The sequence below is a fragment of the Pseudophryne corroboree genome, chromosome 3 (assembly GCF_028390025.1).
Source record: "Pseudophryne corroboree isolate aPseCor3 chromosome 3, aPseCor3.hap2, whole genome shotgun sequence".
Classification (NCBI taxonomy): domain Eukaryota; kingdom Metazoa; phylum Chordata; class Amphibia; order Anura; family Myobatrachidae; genus Pseudophryne; species Pseudophryne corroboree.
The window spans coordinates 340,281,616-340,308,273 of NC_086446.1; the positions used below are offsets into that span (position 1 = coordinate 340,281,616).

The 26,658-nt window shown below is 45.9% G+C and overlaps 1 protein-coding gene across 2 annotated transcripts in view; it reads right to left on the reverse strand.

Moving 5' to 3' along the window:
- Positions 1-2,662: 2,662 nt before the first annotated feature.
- Positions 2,663-26,658, reverse strand: part of PNPO (pyridoxamine 5'-phosphate oxidase) — an 88,878-nt gene continuing 64,882 nt past the window's right edge. For both annotated transcript variants that reach the window (XM_063959632.1, XM_063959633.1), the window contains 6 exons: positions 15,220-15,344; positions 14,990-15,089; positions 14,243-14,296; positions 6,326-6,454; positions 3,271-3,341; positions 2,663-3,192 (listed from right to left, as the gene is read on the reverse strand). In XM_063959632.1, the coding sequence (XP_063815702.1) occupies positions 3,027-3,192; positions 3,271-3,341; positions 6,326-6,454; positions 14,243-14,296; positions 14,990-15,089; positions 15,220-15,344 (645 nt within the window). In that variant the 3' untranslated portion in view covers positions 2,663-3,026. The remainder of the gene's footprint in view (positions 3,193-3,270; positions 3,342-6,325; positions 6,455-14,242; positions 14,297-14,989; positions 15,090-15,219; positions 15,345-26,658) is intronic.

Consider the following 26,658-nt stretch of genomic DNA (forward strand, 5'->3'; position numbering starts at 1 on the left):
AGTGTACCACAACTCCAGTGTCTGCCAGATCTTCCTGGAGGGATCATGCAGTCAAACGTGGATTTTGACTTGCTTTTCTCACAATCCTGTGAGCTGTTCTGTCTGATATTTTCTTGGTCTTCCAGATCTTGCTTTAACTTCCACTGTTCCTGATGACTGCCATTTCTTAATTACATTCCGAACAGAGGATATGGGCATCTGATAACGCTTTGCTATCTTCTTATAGCCTTCTCCTGCTTTGTGAGCATCAACTATTCTCAGTTTCAGTGTTCTACACAACTGCTTAGAGGAACCCATGGTGCTGATTGTTGGAGCAAGGTCAGATGAGTCTGGGCTTTTAAAACCTTTGAGATTGACATCACCTGGTCTTTCCAGACGATAATTGAGAACAATCCATGACACTGCCAGGTCTCAGCTGTCCAAAGCGGGCAGTACAAGGTATTAACTCTGCAGGGTGCCCAAACTTTTGCAGACGCCATTTTTTGTTTACTGTTCTTTTGAAAGTGTAAATGATGGAAATATAATCAAACTTTTTTTGACATGTTATAAGAATGTCTAATCTGTAATTGGATGCATTTTGGAGATTTTTCCATCTTTCCTTGGCTTCTTTTTGCACATTAAAATGATTTTTTGCCTGGGGCTGGGGTGCCCAAAGTTTCAATCCCCACTGTATATATATATATATATATATATATATACACATATATATATATATATATATATATATATATATATATATATATATCTAGATATAGATATATAGATATATATATATATATTATTATTTTTTTACAGCGTTTCCCACAATGGGGGAATGATAGCACTCTACAGACTTTGGAACTATACAGGAAAAAAATATTATTCAAAAAAAGGAATTTTTTTACATACCAGTTCCACAACAACGTTTCGGTCCCAAAACGGGACCTTTCTCAAGGTGAACAGCAAAGCAGTAGATGCAGCATAGTCAAAGGAAAAACGACAGGTGTGGAGAGTAGTTGGGGCAGGCTTTGATTAGACACCCCAGCCAGAGTATGTTTTTAGGTGAGGGTGTGAGATATTCCTGTGTATGTATGTATGTATGTATGTATGTATGTATGCATGTGTGTGTATATATATATATATATATATATACACACACACACACACACACATAGATACATACTAGTTACCAGTCCGTTAAAAATGACGGTACAACTTAACAGTAATGTTAGCACCGGCAGATGTGCACGCCTATACGGGGTACCGTCTAGTGGCCGCCAGCACGCAAAACACTTGAATTCCCCCCCATATATATTTTGGGGAGGGTCTGTATGGTGTATAGGATGAGACAATAGTATAGTACCTGCCCACTATGTCTAAACTTTGTAGCCCGCGATAAGCCTGCAGGCTGCACTTAACACAGATTTTTGTCAAACCTCAGGAGGCTCAAATAGAAATCCATGGTAAGTAGGGCTTTCTGCCCTTATCGTGGCCACTGCAAATGCTGGATCCCTTTTAAAGTCATCATATCATGCTGTGAAATTGAGAAATACAACAAAAATAACAAATACAGACCAAGAGGCAGAGTTACTACCAGTCAGATGTTCAAAGCCTACAATGATCGGTGGCTTTCACTGCTGGATTTCAAATGGTAATAGTAATTAATGCTAAGCAGGCTTCTTTAGTATTAATCATTATAGCTGTTTGAAAGCTGACAATTACAGACAGCTTTGAAAATCCAGCGTTTTAGTAAATCTGCACCCAGTGTATTCAAATACACATATCTAACGCTAGATAATTGCTATACATGTAGTTAGAAGTGGCATAACTGTTTGTGGAGGGTTACTGTAAATAGTCTTTAACATTTGGCAAACAGGCATTGACTGAGGACATAATAGGGATCAACCAGAGTTTTTACAAGAATAATAGAAAAAAATACATCCCTAATATTTTAAAGAAAAAGGGCCCAATAATCATAGGACAGTTCCCCTCCTCTTAGCTCTTTATTGTTTACCTTCATATGTGCCAAAACCCTACATCATCCTTACTTTAATCACATATGCTTTTCTGTATTTTAAGAGTAACCTCAAGACGTTAGTCATGTAATGACGCATGAATATCTTAGCTGTATACAGTATTCATGACTTATTTATGTCCTACTTCAACCTATCAGATTTCTGTGCTCCACATTCCCTCAGAAGTATTAGTGATGTCCATCTTGCTATTTGATGTGCCAAATAGACATGTGCGTCTATGTATGTTTGATTCTGGTATGCCTTTACTGTGATATTTTTATTGCAAGGATTATTTGCACGTATACCTGCATATCTTTAATGCAGTAGCCAACTGCACTGTGTGGCTTCTGTATGTCTGCTACCTGTTATGTCCCAGGTCATCATTTTTCTCTGTGGGTCACTGGTGCAGCCGCTCCTTCAGTTTTATTATTGTCATATTCTGCCTCCTCCATATTTGCACAAGGTGTTCCTAGTGACTCAGCTCTAGGCACGTGAGTAACATTTTCACTCTATCTGTGCCTGTGACATTCAGTCTCCAAGATTGCAGATCATGGCACCTGATCATTTTAGTAACTAACATTTAATCTCATGCTATGCCTGTTTATAAGAAAAATAAAAATGCATCTACATAGAGCATGCAAAAACAAACAAACAATAGAAACCAAATGTTTACATATTGTGATGCTAGAACACCATTTATTAAGTTAGGAATACATTTCCCAGCTGGTATATGATCTTCAGTACAGATGTATCTGTTTAGTTTTACATAAGAAGTAAAATTTTAATTATTCCACAAGATAATTACAATGTCCAAATAGCAGAGGTAAAGTGTCATCAATACGAGGACTCACACACAGGCAATGGCATTGAGGGGCATATGTTCGGCTAACAGAAATGCCAGTGTGATTGCTATATGGCACAATGAAATACAAGAACCTGGAGGTAGCTGCCTTTTCAATGAGTAAGATAACCATGCTGCTCTTTGTTCCACAAAGATCTAGGAACAGTATTAGGTTATCTCAAGCTCTGGACCTAAGGGGCCAGGCGCTCATACATCCATCCACCCTCACCAGGGTGAGTCCAGGGGCTTGTCTCTGCTTCTCCTTCTGTTGGACGACGGAATACAATACGGTCATGCAGGCGATTAGTTTGTCCCTGCCAAAACTCAATGACAGAAGGACGGACAATGTAACCACCCCTGTGAAAAGAGCAGAAGACATCCTTAGTCAAGCATGTGTGTATTGAGTTTTCCATCTGAGCGCAATCCAACACTCACCATTCAACTGGTCTAGGCACCTCCTTCTCCTTGTACTTCTCCTCAAGCTCAGCATTCTTCTTACGCAGATACTGTGGAACAAAGATCATCATGAGTTTGTGCCATGAGACAAAGAAAATGGTGTGAAATGTGGTGTGAGTAATGTATAACTCCCAACAGTTCTTCTTTTCATAAGATTTATGAACTTTATGATACATTCCTTTTGGGAGTCTTAAAAGTGTATAAATTGTCTACAAATGGCTTTAAGTTAAACTCAGGGGTTTTGAAATTCTGGCAATTTATGTCTAGATATCTGATCCGATGTGTAACAGAGACTGGCATAACTACAGCCCCGCATCCACTGTGGAAGTTTGGAGTCGCCGGAATTGGGGAAGGGAATAAAGGGGGGAGTCCCTGCTGTTGAAGCGGATTCCCATACAGCTGTCCGCATGGGAATCTGCTAAATGTCCCTCCAAAATTGGCCGCCATCTTGGAGGGGACAGATGCTAGAGGTCACACTTGATCTCTAGCGTCTGACAAGGGGCACTGCGCTACAGCACTATCCTGGAAGTTCCGGGTGCGATTAACGCTAACAATCGTTACACCCCTGCAACGAGCATTACACCCCTGGCCACGAGCATTACACCCAGAGCATTCACCACTGGGAACGAGCATTACGCACCTGGCAATGAGTATGACACCCAGGGCAACGAGAATTCACCCCTGGCAACAAATATTGACCCCTGGCAACAAGTATTACACCGCAACGAGCATGACACCCAGAGCATACACCCTTGGCATGAGCATTAGACTGCAATGGGCATGACACCCAGAGCATTACACCCCGAGCATGAAACCCCTGGCAAGAGCATGGAACCCAGGGCATGAAACCTCTTGCAACAAGCATGGAACCCCTGGCAACGAGTATTACACAGCAACGAGCATGAAATCCAGAGCATTCACCCCTGACAACGAGCATTACACCGCAACGAGCATGACACCTAGAACATTCACTTCTGGAACAAGCATGACACTCAGATAATTCACCCCTGGCAACGAGCATTACACCCCTGACAATGAGCATGACACCCAGGGCATCTGCTCCAGGCAATGAGCATTCACCCCTGGCAACAAATATTACACCGCAACGAGCATAACACCTAGAGCATTCACCCCTGGCATGAGCATTAGACTGCAATGGGCATGACACCCAGAGCATTACACCCCTGGCAACAAGCATGACACCCAGAGCATGAAACCCCTGGCAAGAGCATGGAACCCAGAGCATGAAACCTCTTGAAACAAGCATGGAACCCAGAGCATGAAACCCATTGCAATGATCAGGTACTTTAAAAGTAATTAGAAGCCTTACTGTGGGGCATAATGTGTAAAAGGCATTGTGGTGTGTGGCACAATGTACCACTGGCATTGCAGTGTGTGGCATAATGTATCACGGACATTGCGGTGTGTGGCATAATGTATCACAGGTATTGCATTGTGTGATAAAATGTGTCAGGGGCATTGCGGTGTGTGGCAAAATGTATCATGGGCATTGCGATGTGCGGCATAATATATCACGGCATTGTGGTGTGTTGCATAATGTATCAAGGCCATTGCGGGGTGTGGCATAATGTATCAAGGGCATTGTGGGGTGTGGCATAATGTACAACAGGCATTGCGGGATGTGGCATAATGTATCATGGGCATTGCAGTGTTTGGCATAATGTACAATGGGCATTGCGGTGTGGCATAATGTATCATGGGCATTGTGGTGTGTGGCAAAATGTATCACGGCCTTGCGGTGTGCGGCATAATGTATAACGGGCATTGCGGATTGTGGTATAGTGTATAACGGGCATTGTGGTGTGTGGTATAGTGTATAATGGGCATTGCGTTATGTGGCATAATGTATCACGGGCATTGCGTTGTGTGGCATAATGTATCACGAGCATTGCGGTGCGCTGCATAATGTATAACGGGCATTGCAGTGTGTGTGGCATAATGTATCGTGGGCATTGCGTTGTTTGGCATAATGTATCACGGGCATTGTGGTGTGGTATAATGTATCACAGCATTGCGGTATGTGGCATAATGTATAATGGCATTGCGGTGTGTGGCATAATGTATAATGGCATTGCGGTGTGTGGCATAATGTATAATGGCATTGTGGGGTGTGGCATATTGTATCATAGGCATTGCGGTGTGTGGCATAATATGTCACAGAAATTACAGTGTGTGGCATAATATGTCACAGACATTACAGTGTGCGGAATAATGTGTCAGGGGCATTAAGGTGTGTGGCATATTGTGTAAGGGGCATTACTATAAGCAGTAAAAATGACAAATAATGTATGAATCAGGATTTTCTTTCCTGTGGTGGCCAATGTCTGGGCGTGCAGGTTGCAAAACTGGGGTATAAGGTAGTCTGTTCCTTCAATGCCACGCCCCTCGCAGTGAAGACAGTGAGGCCTTTTTCGGAGCATGCGTCTTAGCAAGTTGTTTACTTTTTAAATGGGAATAAGGGGGAGGAGGGCGCCAGAAACTTTTTTTGTTTGGGGTAGTAAAATTTGTAGTTACGCCGCTGGTAATGGTAACAGACATGACAATCAGAGTGTGTCACAGAGGCTGTGTTTGTTAGAACAAGAGAGAAGTAGTTGCCTATATGTACAATAGATAACAGGCAAAGAAAGGTCCATATTTGCTAGCAGTTGAAATCAGTCGGTGTCAGAAGCTTTTATTGGGAAACACAATAGATGTCCATTCACAATATTAAGGGTTGTCAGTATAACAGATCACTCACACAAGTCTGTGTCACTAATTATAGAGGTGTGTATTACTGATATGACAAATCTACAAAGAATGTGTCCGTGTCTGTCAGAATAACCAATACCATGGGAATTATTATTTGCTAGCCAAACAAGTATCAAAGAATTCACATGTCACAAGAGGAGGAGAGTCTGTGACAGGGTGGAAGTATGTGAGAAGCAGTGGTGTTATACTGCCAGGAAACATAATACAGACATGATTCAGACTCTGCCTATCTGCCAGTGCCAGGACCGGTCTCCTCCCCACTCACCTCTCGGTCTGGGATAACTTGGCTCTGATGGCTCACAGCTGCCCCAATTTGACTACTTTTGGGGCGTGAGTGGAAATAATCATCAGATTCTTGGTCTGAGAGTCTTTCCACAGACCCTTCTATCCTCACCTGAGGGGTACAAGTCACGTCAAAACAGATACTAGAATACAAATGAATAACATGAATAATACCTTAAGAATCATACAGAGACAAATCTGCATCAAACCATTAAAAAATACAACTAGGGAGATGGATGAGCACAAGAAACATTATCTTTCTTTATCATCATCACCACTGAAGAGCTTACGTTTCACAAATCAGAATCTTACAGATCATGGGTCTTCAACCTGTGGCCCTCCAGCTGCCGTGAAACTACACATCCCAGCATGCCCTGCCACAGTTTTGCTATTAAGGTATGCTAAAACTGAGCCAGTGCATGCTGGTATGTGTAGTTCCACAGCAGCTGGAGGGCCGCAGGTTGAAGACCCATGTTATAGATAGATAGACAGATAGATAACATATTTATATCCATTATATATATCCATATACATACATACATACATACATACATACATTTACGGAGAGAATATTCACAATCATTACCTTCCACACAAACAAATACACACTAGGGTTAATTTTCTCAAGAAGTCAATTAACCTACCAGTATGTTTTTGGATTGTGGGAGGAAACCAGAGCACCCATAAGGAAACACAAACAAAGAGTAAGCATACAAGCTGTACAGAGATCATGAAATGAAAATGTAATCTTCTACTAAAAAAGTAATAATCAAACACATATCTACTACAGGTGTATGCAGTAGTGAGCAAACTTTTATGATGTTGCCATATCAACCCTTCTACCCCTCAACAACAGTGACAGACTGCATGAATCATAGGGAGAGGTTCGATGTGATAAGAGTAACCTTTCCAGTTCCTATGTTGTTTTACAACGCACTGTTTTATGCCTAGTTTATAAACAATGAATGAATAGATGCATACACAAACATGGGAAGTGGACTTCAGAGCAGTAACTTTACTGCACATGCCACCATTTTAATTGTGTGCTGTTATTAATATTTCTTTCCTGCATTACAGGGTTAACAAAATGTTCTCCCTATTTGATACTTTCACAGAACGGTTTCATTTTATTTCACACTGGAAAAATAGTTATGGCTCCATTACAGGCTAAGGCCCACCTGCAATGCACATGGTTTTGCCCATTGCTGCGATCAGGTCTGAATTAGGTCCTAAATGTGTGTAGACTCACAAAATATTGTACTAGAGCACAGGTTCTCAAACTTGGTCCTCAGGACCCCACACGGTGCATGTTTTGCAGGTCTCCTCACAGAATCAAAAGTGAAATAATTAGCTCCACCTGTGGACCTTTTAAAATGTGTCTGTGAGTAATTAATACACCTGTGCACCTGCTGGGTTACCTGCAAAACATGCACTGTGTGGGGTCCTGAGGACCGAGTTTGAGAACCCCTGTACTAGAGCATATACATTGCAGAGTAACTGACAGGAAGTGACTTTAAGGGAGGTGACGGTGAGTGGCGGCAAAAATACAGGCATGTTATGGACATTTTCGGGACGTGTATATGCTGTCAGGTGCGAACATGTATGCAGAGAAACATGGCGCCTGCGTCGCTGCTGACACATCCAGTCTGCACACTTGATGTTCCTCGCTCTTGCGTATAGGCTGTGTATGTGCAGAGTTGGACTGGCCCACAGGGGTACAGGGGAAACCCCCGATGGGCCCCACTGCCGGGGGCCCTCCTCCACCTCTAGGGATCAGGTTCCAGACCTGATTATAACATGTTACCTTGTTCTACACAGGACTATTAACATTTATCTGACGTCCTAGTGGATGCTGGGGACTCCGTCAGGACCATGGGGATTAGCGGCTCCGCAGGAGACAGGGCACAAAATTTAAAAGTTTGACCACTAGGTGGTGTGCACTGGCTCCTCCCCCTATGACCCTCCTCCAAGCCTCAGTTAGGTTTTTGTGCCCGTCCGAGCAGGGTGCAATCTAGGTGGCTCTCCTAAAGAGCTGCTTAGAAAAAGTTTTATTAGGTTTTTTATTTTCAGTGAGTCCTGCTGGCAACAGGCTCACTGCAACAAGGGACTTAGGGGAGAAGAAGTGAACTCACCTGCATGCAGGATGGATTGGCTTCTTAGGCTACTGGACACTAGCTCCAGAGGGACGATCACAGGTACAGCCTGGATGGGTCACCGGAGCCGCGCCGCCGACCCCCTTGCAGATGCCGAAAAGAGAAGAGGTCCAGAAACCGGCGGCTGAAGACTTCTCAGTCTTCATGAGGTAGCGCACAGCACTGCAGCTGTGCGCCATTGCTCTCGGCACACTTCACACCAACGGTCACTGAGGGTGCAGGGCGCTGGGGGGGGCGCCCTGGGCAGCAATGAAAAATACCTATTCTGGCTAAAATACATCACATATAGCCCCTGGGGCTATATGGATGTATTTAACCCCTGCCAGGTTTTCAGAAAAACCGGGAGAAGAAGCCCGCCGAAAAGGGGGCGGGGCCTATTCTCCTCAGCACACAGCGCCATTTTCCTACACAGCTCCGCTGCTAGGAAGGCTCCCAGGCTCTCCCCTGCACTGCACTACAGAAACAGGGTAAAAACAGAGAGGGGGGGCACTTATTTGGCGATATTAACAATATTTGAGCTGCTATAAGGGGAACACACTTATTTAAGGTTGTCCCTATATATTTATAGCGCTTGGGTGTGTGCTGGCAAACTCTCCCTCTGTCTCCCCAAAGGGCTAGTGGGGTCCTGTCTTCTATCAGAGCATTCCCTGTGTCTGCTGTGTGTCGGTACGCGTGTGTCGACATGTATGAGGACGATGTTGGTGTGGAGGCAGAGCAATTGCCTGTAATGGTGATGTCACCCCCTAGGGAGTCGACACCAGAATGGATGGCTTTATTTATGGAATTACGTGATACTGTCAGCACGCTGCAAAGGTCGGTGGACGACATGAGACGGCCGGCAAACCAGTTAGTACCTGTCCAGGCGTCTCAAACACCGTCAGGGGCTGTAAAACGCCCTTTACCTCAGTCGGTCGATACAGACCCAGACACGGACACCGAATCCAGTGTCGACGGTGAAGAAACAAACGTATTTTCCAAGTAGGGCCACACGTTATATGATCACGGCAATGAAGGAGGTTTTGCATATCTCTGATACTGCAAGTACCACAAAAAGGGGTATTATGTGGGGTGTGAAAAAACTACCGGTAGTTTTTCCTGAATCAGAGGAATTGAATGAAGTGTGTGATGAAGCGTGGGTTACCCCCGATAGAAAACTGCTAATTTCAAAGAAGTTATTGGCATTATACCCTTTCCCGCCAGAGGTTAGGGCGCGCTGGGAAACACCCCCTAGGGTAGATAAGGCGCTCACACGCTTATCAAAGCAAGTGGCGTTACCGTCGCCAGAGACGGCCGCCCTCAAGGATCCAGCTGATAGGAGGCTGGAGAATACACTAAAAAGTATATACACACATACGGGTGTTATACTGCGACCAGCAATCGCCTCAGCCTGGATGTGCAGTGCTGGGGTGGCTTGGTCGGAGTCACTGACTGAAAATATTGATACCCTGGATAGGGACAGTATTTTACTGACTATAGAGCATTTAAAGGATGCATTTCTATATATGCGAGATGCACAGAGAGATATTTGCACTCTGGCATCAAGAGTAAGTGCGATGTCCATATCTGCCAGAAGAAGTTTATGGACGCGACAGTGGTCAGGTGATGCGGATTCCAAACGGCATATGGAAGTATTGCCGTATAAGGGGGAGGAATTATTTGGGGTCGGTCTATCGGATCTGGTGGCCACGGCAACAGCCGGGAAATCCACCTTTTTACCTCAGGTCACCTCCCAGCAGAAAAAGACGCAGTCTTTTCAGCCGTAGTCCTTTCGTTCCTATAAGAACAAGCGAGCAAAAGGACATTCATATTTGCCCCGAGGCAAAGGAAAGGGTAAGAGACTGCAGCAAGCAGCTCCTTCCCAGGAGCAGAAGTCCTCCCCGGCTTCTGCAAAGGCCTCAGCATGACGCTGGGACCTTACAAGCGGACTCAGGGGCGGTGGGGGGTCGCCTCAAGAATTTCAGCGCACAGTGGGCTCACTCTCAGGTGGACCCCTGGATCCTGCAGGTAGTATCTCAGGGTTACAGGTTGGAATTCGAGAAGTCTCCCCCTCGCCGGTTCCTAAAGTCTGCTTTGCCAACGTCACCCTCCGACAGGGCGACGGTATTGGAAGCCATTCACAAGCTGTATTCTCAGCAGGTGATAGTCAAGGTACCCCTTCTACAACAGGGAAAGGGGTATTACTCCACGCTATTTGTGGTACCGAAGCCGGACGGCTCGGTAAGACCTATTCTAAATCTGAAATCTCTGAACCTGTACATACAAAAATTCAAGTTCAAGATGGAGTCACTCAGAGCAGTGATAGCGAATCTGGAAGAAGGGGACTTTATGGTGTCCTTGGACATCAAGGATGCTTACCTTCATGTCCCAATTTGCCCTTCACACCAAGGGTACCTCAGGTTCGTGGTACAAAACTGTCATTATCAGTTTCAGACGCTGCCGTTTGGATTGTCCACGGCACCCCGGGTCTTTACCAAGGTAATGGCCGAAATGATGATCCTTCTTCGAAGAAAAGGCGTATTAATTATCCCTTACTTGGACGATCTCCTGATAAGGGCAAGATCCAGAGAACAGCTGGAGGTCGGAGTAGCACTAACCCAAGTAGTGCTCCAACAGCACGGGTGGATTCTGAATTTTCCAAAATCCCAACTGATCCCGACGACACGTCTGCTGTTCCTAGGGATGATTCTGGACACTGTTCAGAAAAAGGTATTTCTTCCGGAGGAAAAAGCCAGGGAGTTATCCGAACTCGTCAGGAACCTCCTAAAACCAGGGAGAGTGTCTGTGCATCAATGCACAAGAGTCCTGGGAAAAATAGTGGCTTCTTACGAAGCGATTCCATTCGGCAGATTCCATGCACGAATTTTTCAGTGGGATCTGCTGGACAAATGGTCCGGATCGCATCTGCAGATGCATCAGCGGATAAAATTGTCGACAAGGACAAGGGTGTCTCTGCTATGGTGGTTGCAGAGTGCTCATCTGTTAGAGGGCCGCAGATTCGGCATACAGAACTGGGTCCTAGTGACCACGGATGCCAGCCTGAGAGGCTGGGGAGCGGTCACACAGGGAAGAAACTTCCAGGGCGTGTGGTCAAGCCTGGAAACGTCTCTTCACATAAATATACTGGAACTAAGAGCAATCTACAATGCTCTAAGCCTGGCAAAACCTCTGCTTCAGGGTCAGCCGGTGTTGATCCAGTCGGACAACATCACGGCAGTCGCCCACGTAAACAGACAGGGCGGCACAAAAAGCAGGAGGGCAATGGCAGAAGCTGCAAGGATTCTTCGCTGGGCAGAAAATCATGTGATAGCACTGTCAGCAGTGTTCATCCCGGGAGTGGACAACTGGGAAGCAGACTTCCTCAGCAGACACGATCTTCACCCGGGAGAGTGGGGACTTCATCCAGAAGTCTTCCACATGATTGTGGTCCATTGGGAAAGACCAATGGTGGACATGATGGCGTCCCGCCTCAACAAAAAACTGGACAGGTATTGCGCCAGGTCAAGAGACCCTCAGGCAATAGCTGTGGACGCTCTGGTAACACCATGGGTGTACCAGTCAGTGTATGTGTTCCCTCCTCTGCCTCTCATACCCAAGGTACTGAGAATTATACGGCAAAGGGGAGTAAGAACGATACTAGTGGCTCCGGACTGGCCAAGAAGGACTTGGTACCCGGAACTTCAGGAGATGCTCACGGAAGATCTGTGGCCTCTACCTCTAAGAAGGGATCTGCTTCAGCAGGGACCGTGTCTATTCCAAGACTTACCGCGGCTGCGTTTGACGGCATGGCGGTTGAACGCCGGATCCTAAGGGAAAAAGGCATTCCGGAAGAGGTCATCCCTACCCTGGTCAAAGCCAGGAAGGAGGTGACTGCACAACATTATCACCGCATTTGGAGAAAATATGTTGTGTGGTGTGAGGCCAGGAGGGCCCCGACGGAGGAATTTCAACTGGGTCGATTCCTACATTTCCTGCAAACAGGATTGTCTATGGGCCTCAAATTAGGGTCCATTAAGGTTCAAATTTCGGCCCTGTCGATTTTCTTCCAAAAAGAATTGGCTTCAGTTCCTGAAGTCCAGACTTTTGTAAAAGGAGTACTACATATACAGCCCCCGGTTGTGCCCCCAGTGGCACCGTGGGATCTCAATGTAGTTTTGGATTTTCTCAAATCCCATTGGTTTGAGCCACTCAAATCGGTGGATTTGAAATATCTTACATGGAAAGTAACCATGCTACTGGCCCTGGCTTCAGCCAGGAGAGTGTCGGAATTGGCGGCTTTATCGTATAAAAGCCCATATCTGATTTTCCATTCGGACAGGGCAGAATTGAGGACGCGTCCTCAGTTTCTTCCTAAGGTGGTATCAACGTTTCACCTGAACCAGCCTATTGTGGTGCCTGCGGCTACTAGCGATTTGGAGGATTCCAAGTTGCTGGACGTTGTCAGAGCATTGAAAATATATATTTCAAGGACGGCTGGAGTCAGAAAATCTGACTCGCTGTTTATACTGTATGCACCCAACAAGCTGGGTGCTCCTGCTTCTAAGCAGACGATTGCTCGTTGGATTTGTAGCACAATTCAACTGGCACATTCTGTGGCAGGCCTGCCACAGCCTAAATCTGTCAATGCCCACTCCACAAGGAAGGTGGGCTCATCTTGGGCGGCTGCCCGAGGGGTCTCGGCATTACAACTCTGCCGAGCAGCTACGTGGTCAGGGGAGAACACGTTTGTAAAATTCTACAAATTTGATACCCTGGCTAAGGAGGACCTGGAGTTCTCTCATTCGGTGCTGCAGAGTCATCCGCACTCTCCCGCCCGTTTGGGAGCTTTGGTATAATCCCCATGGTCCTGACGGAGTCCCCAGCATCCACTAGGACGTCAGAGAAAATAAGAATTTACTCACCGGTAATTCTATTTCTCGTAGTCCGTAGTGGATGCCGGGCGCCCATCCCAAGTGCGTATTGTCTGCAATACTTGTACATAGTTATTGTTACAAAAAAATCGGGTTGTTTATTGTTGTGAGCCATCTTTTCAGAGGCTCCTACGTTTATCATACTGTTAACTGGGTTCAGATCACAAGTTGTACGGTGTGATTGGTGTGGCTGGTATGAGTCTTACCCGGGATTCAAAATCCTTCCTTATTGTGTACGCTCGTCCGGGCACAGTATCCTAACTGAGGCTTGGAGGAGGGTCATAGGGGGAGGAGCCAGTGCACACCACCTAGTGGTCAAACTTTTAAATTTTGTGCCCCGTCTCCTGCGGAGCCGCTAATCCCCATGGTCCTGACGGAGTCCCCAGCATCCACTACGGACTACGAGAAATAGAATTACCGGTGAGTAAATTCTTATTTTTTTTTACAGTGCATTTCTGGTACGAAATCTGGAACATTATCATGCATGTGCTAGCAGTATTATATATATTTATCAAGGGGCCTGGCCCATGCACTCTCTAATGGTTAGGCAAACCAATATGGTGGCTGAAGACTAGCTACACCCCTAAACATGGACCCCTACCACAGCATCCCCCCGATGGGCCTTTCATGCCCCAGTCCGACACTGTGTATGCATATGCAACTGTGAATGCGTTTACGATCGCTCCGGTGGATGTCTCATTTAATTTCTGGGCAGCAGCATCACTTTCTAACATTAGCAGTTCCGTAGCCTAGAAAATCGCAATTGCAAGTACATTAGCGCACAACTCTGAATCAGGCCCAAAGTTCTGCCACAGTTCACAACCCACATAGAGCACTTACCTGACGATTCAGGGGCTCCCAGAAAAACAGGAGAGATGCAACTGGGTTGGTCTCCTGCAGAGATATATTAAGATTTGAAGACACAGAAATATAGTTAACGGGGACTCTAATTTCTTTCTATACAAAATTATGCAATTACAGTAGTTATTACATTTTAGATTGGTTTGTGCAGGCCTGTGCCATCTGAAATGTCAGCATCTCATGCTCCTAGCAGGGGCGCATCTAGAGAGGAGGAGGCCCTGTGCAAACTCTGACTGGGCCCCGTCCTCTCTTGCCGGCAGTGCCATAGCTTTGGGCAGTAGGGTCTAGTGTGCATGTGGCAGGTCTCTGGAAAAATGGCGCGGCAGCAATGTTCCCAGCGATTTCCTTACTGCGCATGCGTGAAACACCAAGAAAATGTTGCACACTTTATAAATATGCCAGTGGCTCTCAGTATGACTAGGAGTTTGTAGCTCTCTTTATAGAATGATGTGAGGTGGTATGTTGTGGTATCTGTAATAGTGCTAAGCTTCATCTCCGTCAGATTGGAATGCCTAAAGATATGACAGTTGTCAGTGATTTTTCATAATATGTATTAATTTGTAAAAAAAAAAATAACAATATGTATCAGTGTTTTGCTTAGTGTAGGTACTAGATCAATAGGGTGATTAACTATACTGTAGAGCCACAGATGAATGTAACATGTTCTGGGGTATATATTGTTCTCTGTAGGCTTGGAGATGACTGTTCGACTTTAATGACCCTCACCAACTCTTTTCCTTTTCTGCTCTGCTGGTTTGTGTAAAATCGGAACCCATCGGAGCCAAACCCTTTCAGGAGAACCATACGGGCAGAGGGCTTTCCATCCCTACACAGAAAGGAAAGAGGCAGAGGAGAGATAAGGGTGAGGAAAATGCAAGACACCACACTCATGGACAGAAAGAAGTGATTAGTGGTGTGATATATTTTGGAGAGAAAATAAATAGCTAAGTCAATACCTGGTGGCAGTAGCCAGACACATAGCATTCGGCTCAGCAATCACTGGGCAATTTAAGACTTCCTGAAACCAAGCACCAAACTGAGCAATTGGATCAAGGGAAGCTAGATGACTTTCTTCAAATGCCTGCCAAAAATAATATGTATAATGAGGAGTGTTAAATGGGAAATACCACTAATTTATCCATATAGCTAATGAGGCAACACTAGCAGATATGAAGCTTTATAAATGAATGCTCAGCAGTTATATCAAGAAGTGTCGGTTTCTGTTAGCCCTAAACACAAAACAGTTCTTCTGTGTTCTCTGCATTGGACGCATTTATTCACTAAAGTCATATCTCTGGGCAATAAAAATAAAACAAATTGACCTGTTGACAAAGTCAAGTCAAAAGTACAAACCAAAGCAAGTACAAAGGTAAAGCACATTAAGATGTTAAAAAGAAAGGGCATATATTTAGTAAAAGGTGTGGGAGGTAAATAAAAAGTCAGAAGGTTAAAGCAGTCTGATGTTGGAAATCTTTTCTATTAACAAAAAAAATATGTGAGGCAATTCAACTAGCCAGCACAGTTCTGATCTTGCACAATTTTACCAATTTTTAGGAGATATATACAGTATATATTTAAAGACACGTTAACAGTGGTCTAGTGGTGTCAGGGATGACTCAACCATTATAAACTCTCATGGCTTTGGTCCAGAGTCCAAGAAACAGAAAGTTCTGCCAGCCCCGACTATGCAGTGTCTGTGTGGAGAGGGGACATTATACCAATGGGCAGCCTCATTTGTAAGGGAGACCTTGCTCTTTCAAATATGGATGCCTCTGAATAATTCCCCCATCCCTGGACCCCATAGTTTTTCTGCAGTGTAGTGGTTACTGCCTGGTGATATCAAGCAGGGGTGCTCCATCTCTCTAGGTGTCAGGGTGGGGAAAAAGATTTTACAGTTCCCCTCTCCCCATCCACTGGTTTATTTTTGTTGTTGTTTATAAGGGTTGGGGCTGAAATGCCAGCCAGCGGGATGCTGGCAGTGAGAATACCGACCATAGCATCCCGTTGTTTAGAATCGGGATTTAGGCCGGGAAGGAAGCTACACCTCACCCCATAACCCTCCCCCGCAGCCTAACTTTAACCTTCACTGGTGGTGCCTAACGCTAACCCCCCTCCCCGCAGCCTAAACCTAACTCTCCTCGGGGGCTGCCTAGGTCTAACCCCCCTCCCCCCAGCCTATCCCAACCTCCACAGCCAAACCCCCCCCCCTTACAGTACCTCTCCGATGTCCCTGCAGTCATCGATGGGGATCTCGGCTGTTGGGTGACCGGCGCTGGCAATGTGATCCTATTCAGGATGCCGGCGCCGGCATGCTAATCAGTGTTGGGATTCCGGCGTCGGTCTTATGACAGTCGGGATCAAGACCATCGGTATCCTGACCGGATCCCGTTCATGATCTTGACGTCACTTAACATAGAAACATAGCATTTGATGGCAGATAAGACCCACTGGGCCCATCTAGTCTGCCATAAACACATGTACATGCACACACTTATACACTAGAGTTAATTTTTTTGGCAGAAGCCAATTAACCTACCAATATATTTTTAGATTATCGGAGGAAACCGGAGCACCCGGAGAAAACACACACAAGCACAGGGAGAATATACAAACTCCACACAGTTACTGCAGCTTTCCCAGAGGGATTCATCATCTGTAGTTTTACTCTATGGCTCACATGTATTAAGCCTTAACAAGTATTAAAGTGGAGATAAAGAAAGATAACATGGCCAGCCAACCAGCTCCTGTTATTTTTCAAACAATGGGGCAGATGTATTAAGTTTGGAGAAGGGATAAAGAAGTGATAAGTGCAAGGTGGTAAGGCACCAGCCAGTCAACTCCTGTCATTTTGCAAATCCGCAATGATTGGCTGGTGCGTTATCACCTGCGCTTATCACTGGTTTATCCCTTCTCCAGGTTAATACATCTGCCTCAGTGTTACATGGCAGTTAAAAAGCTGATTGGCTGGTCATTTATCACTCTTTATCCATCTCCACTTTATCACTTGTTAAGGCTTATTACAGTTGGGCCTATGTGAGGATGACAAGTCCCACTTATCGTTCACTACAAGGTTCATTCACTATGGCTGTTGAGCCATTTTTGAGCTGAGTGTTCCCACATCATTTGCCAGCCCAAATCACCAGCAAACTGATGCTGCTGAAGCTGCATATTGTACAGGAAGTGTCAGTGGTTCCAGATGTTGGTAAACATCATGCAGTGGGAGGAAGGAATATTATTATGTAATTCACAGAGAAACGTATCATCCATGGCCACAGCCGGTGTCAGGGTGTTAGGCAGCACCCTGCAAACTATAAATTTGCGCACTACCATACTTTACAAAGGGTCAGAGTGTGCCAAAAGGGGTGTGGTCTCATGAGGAAGGGGTGTGGACACACAATAGTATCCCCATTTTTATATTACACCACACAGTAGCACAATCTTATTCACATTACACTGATAATACACATAATGCCACCAGCAGTAGCGCCCCTTATACACATATTGCCCATAAGAGTGATGCTTATAGACATAATGCCCCCAGTAGTAGCGTCACTTGTATACATAATGCCCATAGTTGTAGTTCCGCTTATACACATAATGCCCACAGCAGTGCCGCTTACACACATAATGCCCCCGGTAGTAGCGCCCCTTATACACATAATGCCCATGGCAGTAACATCCTTTATACACATAATGCCCATAATAGTAGTGTCCTTTATACACAGAATGCCCACACACACGCATACACTTTCTCCCTCACTTTCCCTTCACTTACCTAACAAAGTCTGGCTGGCCGGATCTGTAACCCCATGTAGCTCCGCCCATCAATACCATGTAGCTCCGACCCCCTTTTCAGGTGCTAAACACTACTGCTCTCACAGGAGGAGGGGAGGGGGCTTCTAGCTGCAGGTGCTGCTGCCTTTCATACAGTGTGACAGGCGCAGCAGCAGGGGACATCAGCAGGGAAGCAGAACAGGGAGAGCGCCTCTCCAGCCTGGCGCCTCCCTGCTTTGCACTCCTTTGCTGAGCGGGTAGCGCCGGCCCTGGTCATGGGTGTAACTATAGGCAGTGCAAGGGGTGCCACTGCTATGGAGCCTAGAGGTTTAGGGGGCCTGGACCCAGGTTATAATGTTACATACCAATTTCCCAGATTTACCTGCTAAGTAATTGGGTCTGATCCACTGCACTGGTTGTTATGCACTTTCCCAGTGGCTGCCATTGTCTGCAGCCACTGGGTGGGGGGTCCTGTCGTGGTGACCAATCAGCAGTGATCAGCAGCACGCCAAACACGGGGATCCCGGTTCCTCTGAGAGCAGCAGCGGAGGGAAGTTTAAAAAAAAGTCAGCGCTTGTCCGGCATCCCTCATGGTCGCTGAATGTACTCGAACTTTATTACATCCTGCCCCTTATGTTGATATGGGGCCCAAAAAGTTCTGGTTACACCCCACATTTCATCACACACTTATGCCGCAAACTTGGCAGGAACCAGGAGTGTGGGCTATTCTCCTAGGAGACTGGGTGAGCGTAACGATATTTGTGAGTCTCCGGGACATTTCCAGGAGAGTTAGTTATCCAATGAAACTGATACATTTAAATGCACTTCCCATTTCTCTTACGTCCTAGAGGATGCTGGGGACTCCGTAAGGACCATGGGGTATAGACGGGCTCCACAGGAGACATGGGCACCTAAAAGAACTTTCTAGTATGGTGTGCACTGGCTCCTCCCTCTATGCCCCTCCTCCAGACCTCAGTTAGATCTTGTGCCCAGAGGAGATAGGGTGCATTACAGGAGCTCTCCTGAGTTTTCTGTAAAAAGTATTTTGTTAGGTTTTTTATTTTCAGGGAGCTCTGCTGGCAACAGACTCCCTGCATCGTGGGACTGAGGGGAGAGAAGCAGACCCACTTCTTAAGAAGAAGAAACAATATAGCAAATTGTTTTAAATTTATATTGATTGGGACAGCGCTTCATTATTTTGTATATACCACTTCTTAAGAGTTAAGGGCTCTGCTTCTTAGGCTACTGGACACCATTAGCTCCAGAGGGAGTCGGAACACAGGTCTCACCCTGGGGTTCGTCCCGGAGCCGCGCCGCCATCCTCCTCACAGATGCCGGAAAAAAGGAGCCGGGTGAGTATGTCAGACATAAGAAGACATCAGGCGGCAGAAGACTTCAGATCTTCATGAGGTAAGCGCGCAGCAGGAAGCTGCGCGCCATTGCTCCCACACTTACACACACACATGGCACTGATGGGTGCAGGGCGCAGGGGGGGGGGGGGGGCGCCCTGGGCAGCAATAAACCTTGTTTTAGGCAAAAAAGTATGTAGTTACGCTGCGGAGGCAGTAAACTACGGATCCCCGCCATTTTTTTCAAATTCACGAGCGGGACCAAAGCCCGCCGCGCGAGGGGGCGGAGCTTGATCCCTCAGCACTAACCAGCGCCATTTTCTCCACAGAGGCTGCAGAGAACGCTGGCTCCCCGGACTCTCCCCTGCTGAGCATCACAGGGCTGAAAAAAAGAGAGGGGGGCACATAATTAAGGCGCAGTGAGTGGGGAAATCTATATACATTTATATATACTGTATTTGCTGGCGTATAAGACTACTTTTTTGCCCTGCAAAACATGCCTCCAAGTGGGGGGGTCGTCTTATACGCCGGGTGCACTTCATACGTCGGGTGCCATAGTGGCCTCCCGATGCACTGCGGCCGCGGCGGGTCATCAGCGTGGCTGCGGCGAGCATCAGCAGCGATACAGGGGTGCCAGCCTTTTCGGCGTGACTGGCCCGTTCTGCTTGGCGGGAAGCAGCGGCGCACCGACCCGCCCCTTGCACATGCGGTCATAATATACAGTATGTCACTTGGTATTAATAGACTGCTGCTAGTGACAGGGAGACAGGGAGGGCAGACAGGGAGCAGAGACCAATCCAATCAAGCTTTGTATACAGCCAACAGCCAACCACAGTACTGCACCATTGTACAGTACAATACAGCATAGAAAAAGTCCATCCGTCAAACGCCTATCAACCCTATCATGGCACCAGCAAAAAGAAAGAAATATGATGCAAGTTTTAAACTTCTTTGTTCTTTTACGTTTTATTTGGTGTGTGGAAGGTGTGCGGAAGAGGGGGTAGTCTTATACGGCGAGTATATAACAAACTCTATATTTTGAGTGGAAATGTTGGGGGTCGTCTTATACGCCCAGTCGTCTTATACGCCGGCAAATACGGTATATATAAAAGCTCTATCTGGGTTTTTCTTTCCCTGGGTCAGTTGGCGCTGGTGTGTGCTGGCATACTCTCTCTCTCTCTGTTTCTCCAAAGGGCCTTCTTTAGGGAATTGTCCCCTTATAGTTATATCCCAGTGTGTGTGGGGTGTCGGTACGTGTGTCGGCATGTCTGAAACGGAAGGCTTATCCAAAGAGGAGGTGGAACAGATGATTGGTGTGTCTCAGTCGGCGGTGCCGACTCAGGATTGGATGGATATGTGGCATATGTTAAATGCTAGTGTAGCTTCACTGCATAAAAGACTGGACAAAGCAGAGTCCAGTGCGTCGGCAGGTAATCAATCTACGGATTATACAGACTCACAGGACCCATCGGGGTCTCAGAAACGTCCCTTCTCACAAATAAGGGACACAGATACAGACACGGACTCGGATTCCAGTGTCGACTATGATGAAGCAAGATTGCACCCCAGGGTGACAAAAAGTATTCAGTGCATGATTATTGCAATAAAAGATGTGTTACATATCACTGATGAGCCCTCGGTGCCCGACACGAGGATACACATGTTTAAGGGAAAGAAACAAGTTATAAACTTTCCTCCTTCCCATGAAATTAATGAGTGATGTGAAAAAGCATGGGAAACTCCAGATAAGAAACTGCAGATTCCCAAAAGGGTTCTTATGGCGTACCCTTTCCCTACACAGGACAGGGTACATTGGGAATCCTCTCCCACAGTGGACAAAGCCTTAACACGCCATTCCAAGAAGGTGGCGCTACCGTCCCCTGACACAGCGGCCCTCAAGGATCCTGCGGACCGCAGGCAAGAGACTACACTAAAGTCTATCTACACTCATACTGGTACTTTGCTTAGACCGGCAATTGCGTCGGCATGGGTATGTAGTGCAGTAGCAGCTTGGACGGATACACTGTCAGCTGAACTTGATACCCTAGATAGGGATACAATTTTGTTAACATTAGCTCATATTAAGGTCGCAGTCTTATATATGAGAGACGCTCAAAGAGACATTGGTTTACTGGGTTCAAGAGCCAATGCTATGGCTATTTCGGCAAGAAGAACCTTATGGATCCGCCAATGGACGGGGGATGCAGACTCAAAAAGGCATATGGAGGTTTTACCTTACAAAAGGTGAGGTATTATTGGGGGCGGCCTCGCGGACCTGATCTCTACAGCTACCGCGGGTAAGTCGACCTTTTTACCTTTTGTTCCCCAACAGCAAAAGAAACCCCCACAATATCAGATGCAGTCCTTTCGGTCGCATAGATCCAGAAGAGGTCGGGGCTCCTCTTTCCTCGCCAGAGGTAAGGGTAGAGGCAAGAGGACACCTGCTGCGGCTGGTTCCCAAGAGCAGAAGTCCTCCCCGGCTTCCGTTAAGTCTACCGCATGACGCTGGGGCTCCCCTGCGGGAGTCCGCACAGTTGGGGGCACGCCTTCGACTATTCAGCCAAGTCTGGGTTCAGTCAGATGTGGACCCTTGGGTGATAGAAATATTCTCCCAGGGCTACAAGCTGGAATTCAAAGAGGTGCCCTCACGCCGATTTTTCAAGTTGGCCATACCAGCTTCTACCCCAGAGCGGGAAGTAGTGCTAGCTGCAATTCAAATGCTGTGTCAACAGCGAGTGATTATCAGGGTTCCCCTGAGCCTACAGGAATATTGGTATTATTCAACCCTATTTGTGGTTCCGAAGCCGGATGGTTCGGTAAGGCCCATTTTAAACCTAAAATCCCTGAACCTGTACCTGAAAAGATTCAAATTCAAGATGGAATCGCTCCGAGCGGTGATAGCCTGCCTGGAAGGGGGGGATTTTATGGGGTCACTGGACATAAAGGATGCTTACCTTCATGTCCCCGTATATCCCTCTCATCAGGAGTACCTGAGATTCGCGGTACAGGATTGTCATTATCAGTTTCAGACGTTGCCGTTTGGGCTGTCCACGGCCCCGAGGATTTTCACCAAGATAATGGAGGAAATTATGGTGATCATACGCAAGCGAGGAGTCACAATTATCCCATACTTGGACGATCTCCTGATAAAAGCGAGATCAAGAGAGCAATTACTGGAGAACGTGTCACTCTCTCAGAGAGTGCTTCAACAACATGGGTGGATTCTCAATCTACCAAAGTCACAGTTGGTTCCGACAACTCGACTACCATTCCTAGGCATGATACTGGACACGGAACTAAAGAAAGTTTTCCTCCCGTTGGAAAAAGTCCAGGACCTCCAGAACATGGTCCGAGAACTACTAAAGCCGAAAAGAGTGTCAGCTCATCAATGCACTCGTTTCTGGGGAAAATGGTGGCAACTTACGAGGCCATTCCCTTCGGCAGGTTCCATGCAAGGACGTTTCAATGGGATCTTCTGGACAAATGGTCCGGGTCCCATCTACAATTACATCAAAAAATAACACTGTCCCCCAGGGCCAGAGTGTCTCTTCTATGGTGGCTACAAAGTGCTCACCTTCTAGAGGGTCGCAGGTTCGGCATTCAGGACTGGATCCTGGTAACCACGGACGCGAGCCTCCGAGGATCGGGAGCAGTCACCCAAGGAAGAAATTTTCAGAGACTATGGTCAGACCAGGAGTCCTGTCTACACATCAACGTGTTGGAGCTAAGGGCCATATACAACGGCCTTCGACAAGCGGAGAATCTTCTTCGCAACCTACCGGCTCTGATTCAATCAGACAATGTCACAGCAGTAGCTCATGTGAACCGCCAAGGCGGGACAAGAATCAGAGTCGCGATGGCGGAAGCCACCAGGATTCTTCGCTGGGCGGAAAATCACGTAAGCGCTCTGTCAGCTGTCTTCATTCCGGGAGTGGACAACTGGGAAGCAGACTTCCTCAGCAGACACGATCTCCATCCAGGAGAGTGGGGACTTCATCAAGAAGTCTTTGCAGAGATAATGGGTCTCTGGGGAGTTCCTCAAATAGACATGATGGCGTCACGCCTCAACAAGAAGCTTTGGAGGTATTGTGCCAGGTCCTGGGACCCTCAGGCAATAGCAGTAGACGTTCTGGTAACGCCATGGGTGTTCCAGTCGGTCTATGTGTTTCCTCCGCTTCCTCTCATCACAAAAGTGTACTCAGATCTTCAGGAGATGCTCACAGAAGATCCTTGGCCTCTTCCTCTAAGAGAGGACCTGAGGGTATTTTTCAGGGATATTGAATGGGAAGGTTTGTTTTTAGGAAAAAATACTATGGAGAAATGGGAGGTACTAAAATTCCTGCTAGCTAAAAATACACTCAAATATATTCCTATGAGTAGCAAAAAAGGGAATAAAAATCATAAACCGATGTGGCTTAACAAAAAGATTAAGGAATTTATGGGCAAGAAAAGGCGAGCATTTAAAAAATACAAATCTGACGGGGAAGCAGAGTCATTTCAGCACTATAAGGAATGTAACAAAAATTGCAAAAAGGAAATAAGAGCGGCTAAAGTAGAAACTGAAAAACTAGTAGCAAAGGAAAGCAAAGCAAATCCCAAAAAATTCTTTAAATACATCAATAGCAAGAGATTAAAAAAAGGAGAGTATAGGCCCTTTGAAGGACACGTTGGGAGTCTTAAGCAAAAATGATAATGACATAGCGAACACACTAAATGAGTTTTTTTCAACAGTATTCACTAGAGAGGACCCAATTCAGGAACTGACACACAATCTCAATAAGGACAATATCACACTGATAGGTACTTATTTAAGCGAGGAAGTAGTCTGTCACCGATTAAAACATTTAAAGATTAATAAATCACCAGGGCCCGATGGTATTCATCCAAGGGTTCTAATGGAGCTTCACTCTGAACTGGCAAAACCGCTATCTCTGATCTTTGAGGATTCAGTTATATCAGGTATGGTTCCCAAAGACTGGCGTATAGCGGAAGTAGTGCCTATATTCAAAAAGGGAAGTAAAGCTGAACCAGGTAATTATAGACCAGTTAGTCTTACATCTATAGTGGGGAAAGTATTGGAAGGTATTCTAAGAGATAGTATTCAGAAGTTCCTTGAAACCAATAAGGTCATTAAAAGGAATCAACATGGGTTTATGAAGGACAGATCCTGTCAAACCAACTTACTTGGCTTTTATGAAACAGTAAGCGCAAACCTAGATCAGGGTAAAGACGTGGATGTAATCTTTTTAGACTTTGCCAAAGCGTTTGATACTGTACCACACATGAGACTTATATACAAGCTACAAGAATCAGGGCTAGGAAGCACAATATGCACTTGGGTCAAAAACTGGTTAGATAATAGGAAGCAGCGCGTTGTGGTTAATGGATATTTTTCAACTTGGACTGAAGTGCTAAGTGGTGTGCCGCAAGGCTCAGTATTAGGACCGCTATTGTTCAATATTTTCATTAACGACCTAACAGAAGGTCTAGAGAGCATGGTGTCAATTTTTGCAGATGATACCAAATTGTGTAAGGCTATAAATACAGAGGAGGATGCCGAGTCTCTTCAGAACGACTTAGTTAAATTAGAAGCATGGGCAGCCAAATGGAGAATGCGCTTCAACACAGACAAGTGTAAGGTAATGCACTGTGGTAACAAGAACAAAAATTACACCTACCTACTAAATGGGGTAAAACTAGGGGATTCTGTAGTGGAAAAGGACTTAGGTGTCCTCATAGATAGCAAGCTAAGCAGTAGTACCCAAAGTAGGACTGCAGCAAAGAAGGCTAATAAGATATTAGCATGCATAAAACGGGGTATTGATGCTAGGGACGAGAGTATTATACTCCCATTATATAAATCACTAGTGAGGCCACACCTTGAATACTGTGTACAGTTCTGGGCACCGTACTACAAAAAGGATATCCTGGAGCTTGAAAAGGTACAAAGGAGGGCGACCAAACTAATTAAGGGCATGGAGACGATGGAATACAAGGAAAGGCTTGAAAGACTAGGCATGTTTACATTGGAAAAGCGGAGACTAAGAGGGGATATGATCAACATCTACAAATATATAAGGGGACAATACTCAGAGCTTGCGCGGGACCTGTTTTTGGTTAGATCAACACAGAGGACTCGTGGACACTCGCTCAGGTTAAAGGAGAGGAGATTCCGCACAATACGGCGTAAAGGCTTTTTCACGGTAAGGACAATACGTGTTTGGAATTCCCTGCCCGAGGGAGTTGTAATGGCGGAATCTGTCAACACCTTTAAGAATGGGTTAGATAAATTCCTATTGGATAAGGATATCCAGGGGTATGGTGCATAGTCATGCATTATAGTTACTATTTAGTCAAATCATCATGCAGAGGACACCACTAATAGGTTGAACTCGATGGACAATTGTCTTTTTTCAACCTCAGATACTATGTTACTATGTTACTATGTTACAGCAGGGGCCCTGTCTGTTCCAAGACTTACCATGGTTACGTTTGACGGCATGGCGGTTGAACGCCGGATCCTAGCGGAGAAGGGTATTCCGGAGGAGGTCATACCTACTCTAATAAAGGCTAGGAAGGAGGTGACATCAAAACATTATCACCGTATCTGGCGGAAATATGTCTCTTGGTGTGAAACCAAGAATGCTCCTACGGAAGATTTCCATCTGGGTCGTTTTCTCCACTTCCTACAGACAGGAGTGGATATGGGCCTAAAGTTAGGCTCTGTTAAAGTACAGATTTCGGCTTTGTCAATATTCTTTCAGAAGGAATTGGCTTTTCTTCCAGAAGTCCAGACTTTTGTAAAAGGAGTACTGCACATCCAGCCTCCTTTTGTGCCCCCAGTGGCACCATGGGACCTGAACATGGTGTTGCAGTTCCTTAAATCACACTGGTTTGAACCCCTTAAAAACGGTGGAGTTAAAATTTCTCACCTGGAAGGTGGCCATGTTGTTAGCCTTGGCATCTGCGAGGCGTGTGTCAGAATTGGCGGCCTTGTCTTACAAGAGCCCTTACTTAATTTTTCATGTGGATAGAGCGGAATTGAGGACTCGTCCTCAATTTTTACCCAAGGTGGTGTCTTCATTTCATATGAACCAACCTATAGTGGTGCCTGTGGCTACGAGTGACTTGGAGGATTCCATGTCCCTGGATGTAGTCAGGGCCTTAAAAATGTATGTAGCCAGGACGGCTAGAATTAGGAAAACAGATGCATTGTTTGTCCTGTATGCTGCCAACAAGATTGGCGCGCCTGCTTCGAAGCAAACTATTGCT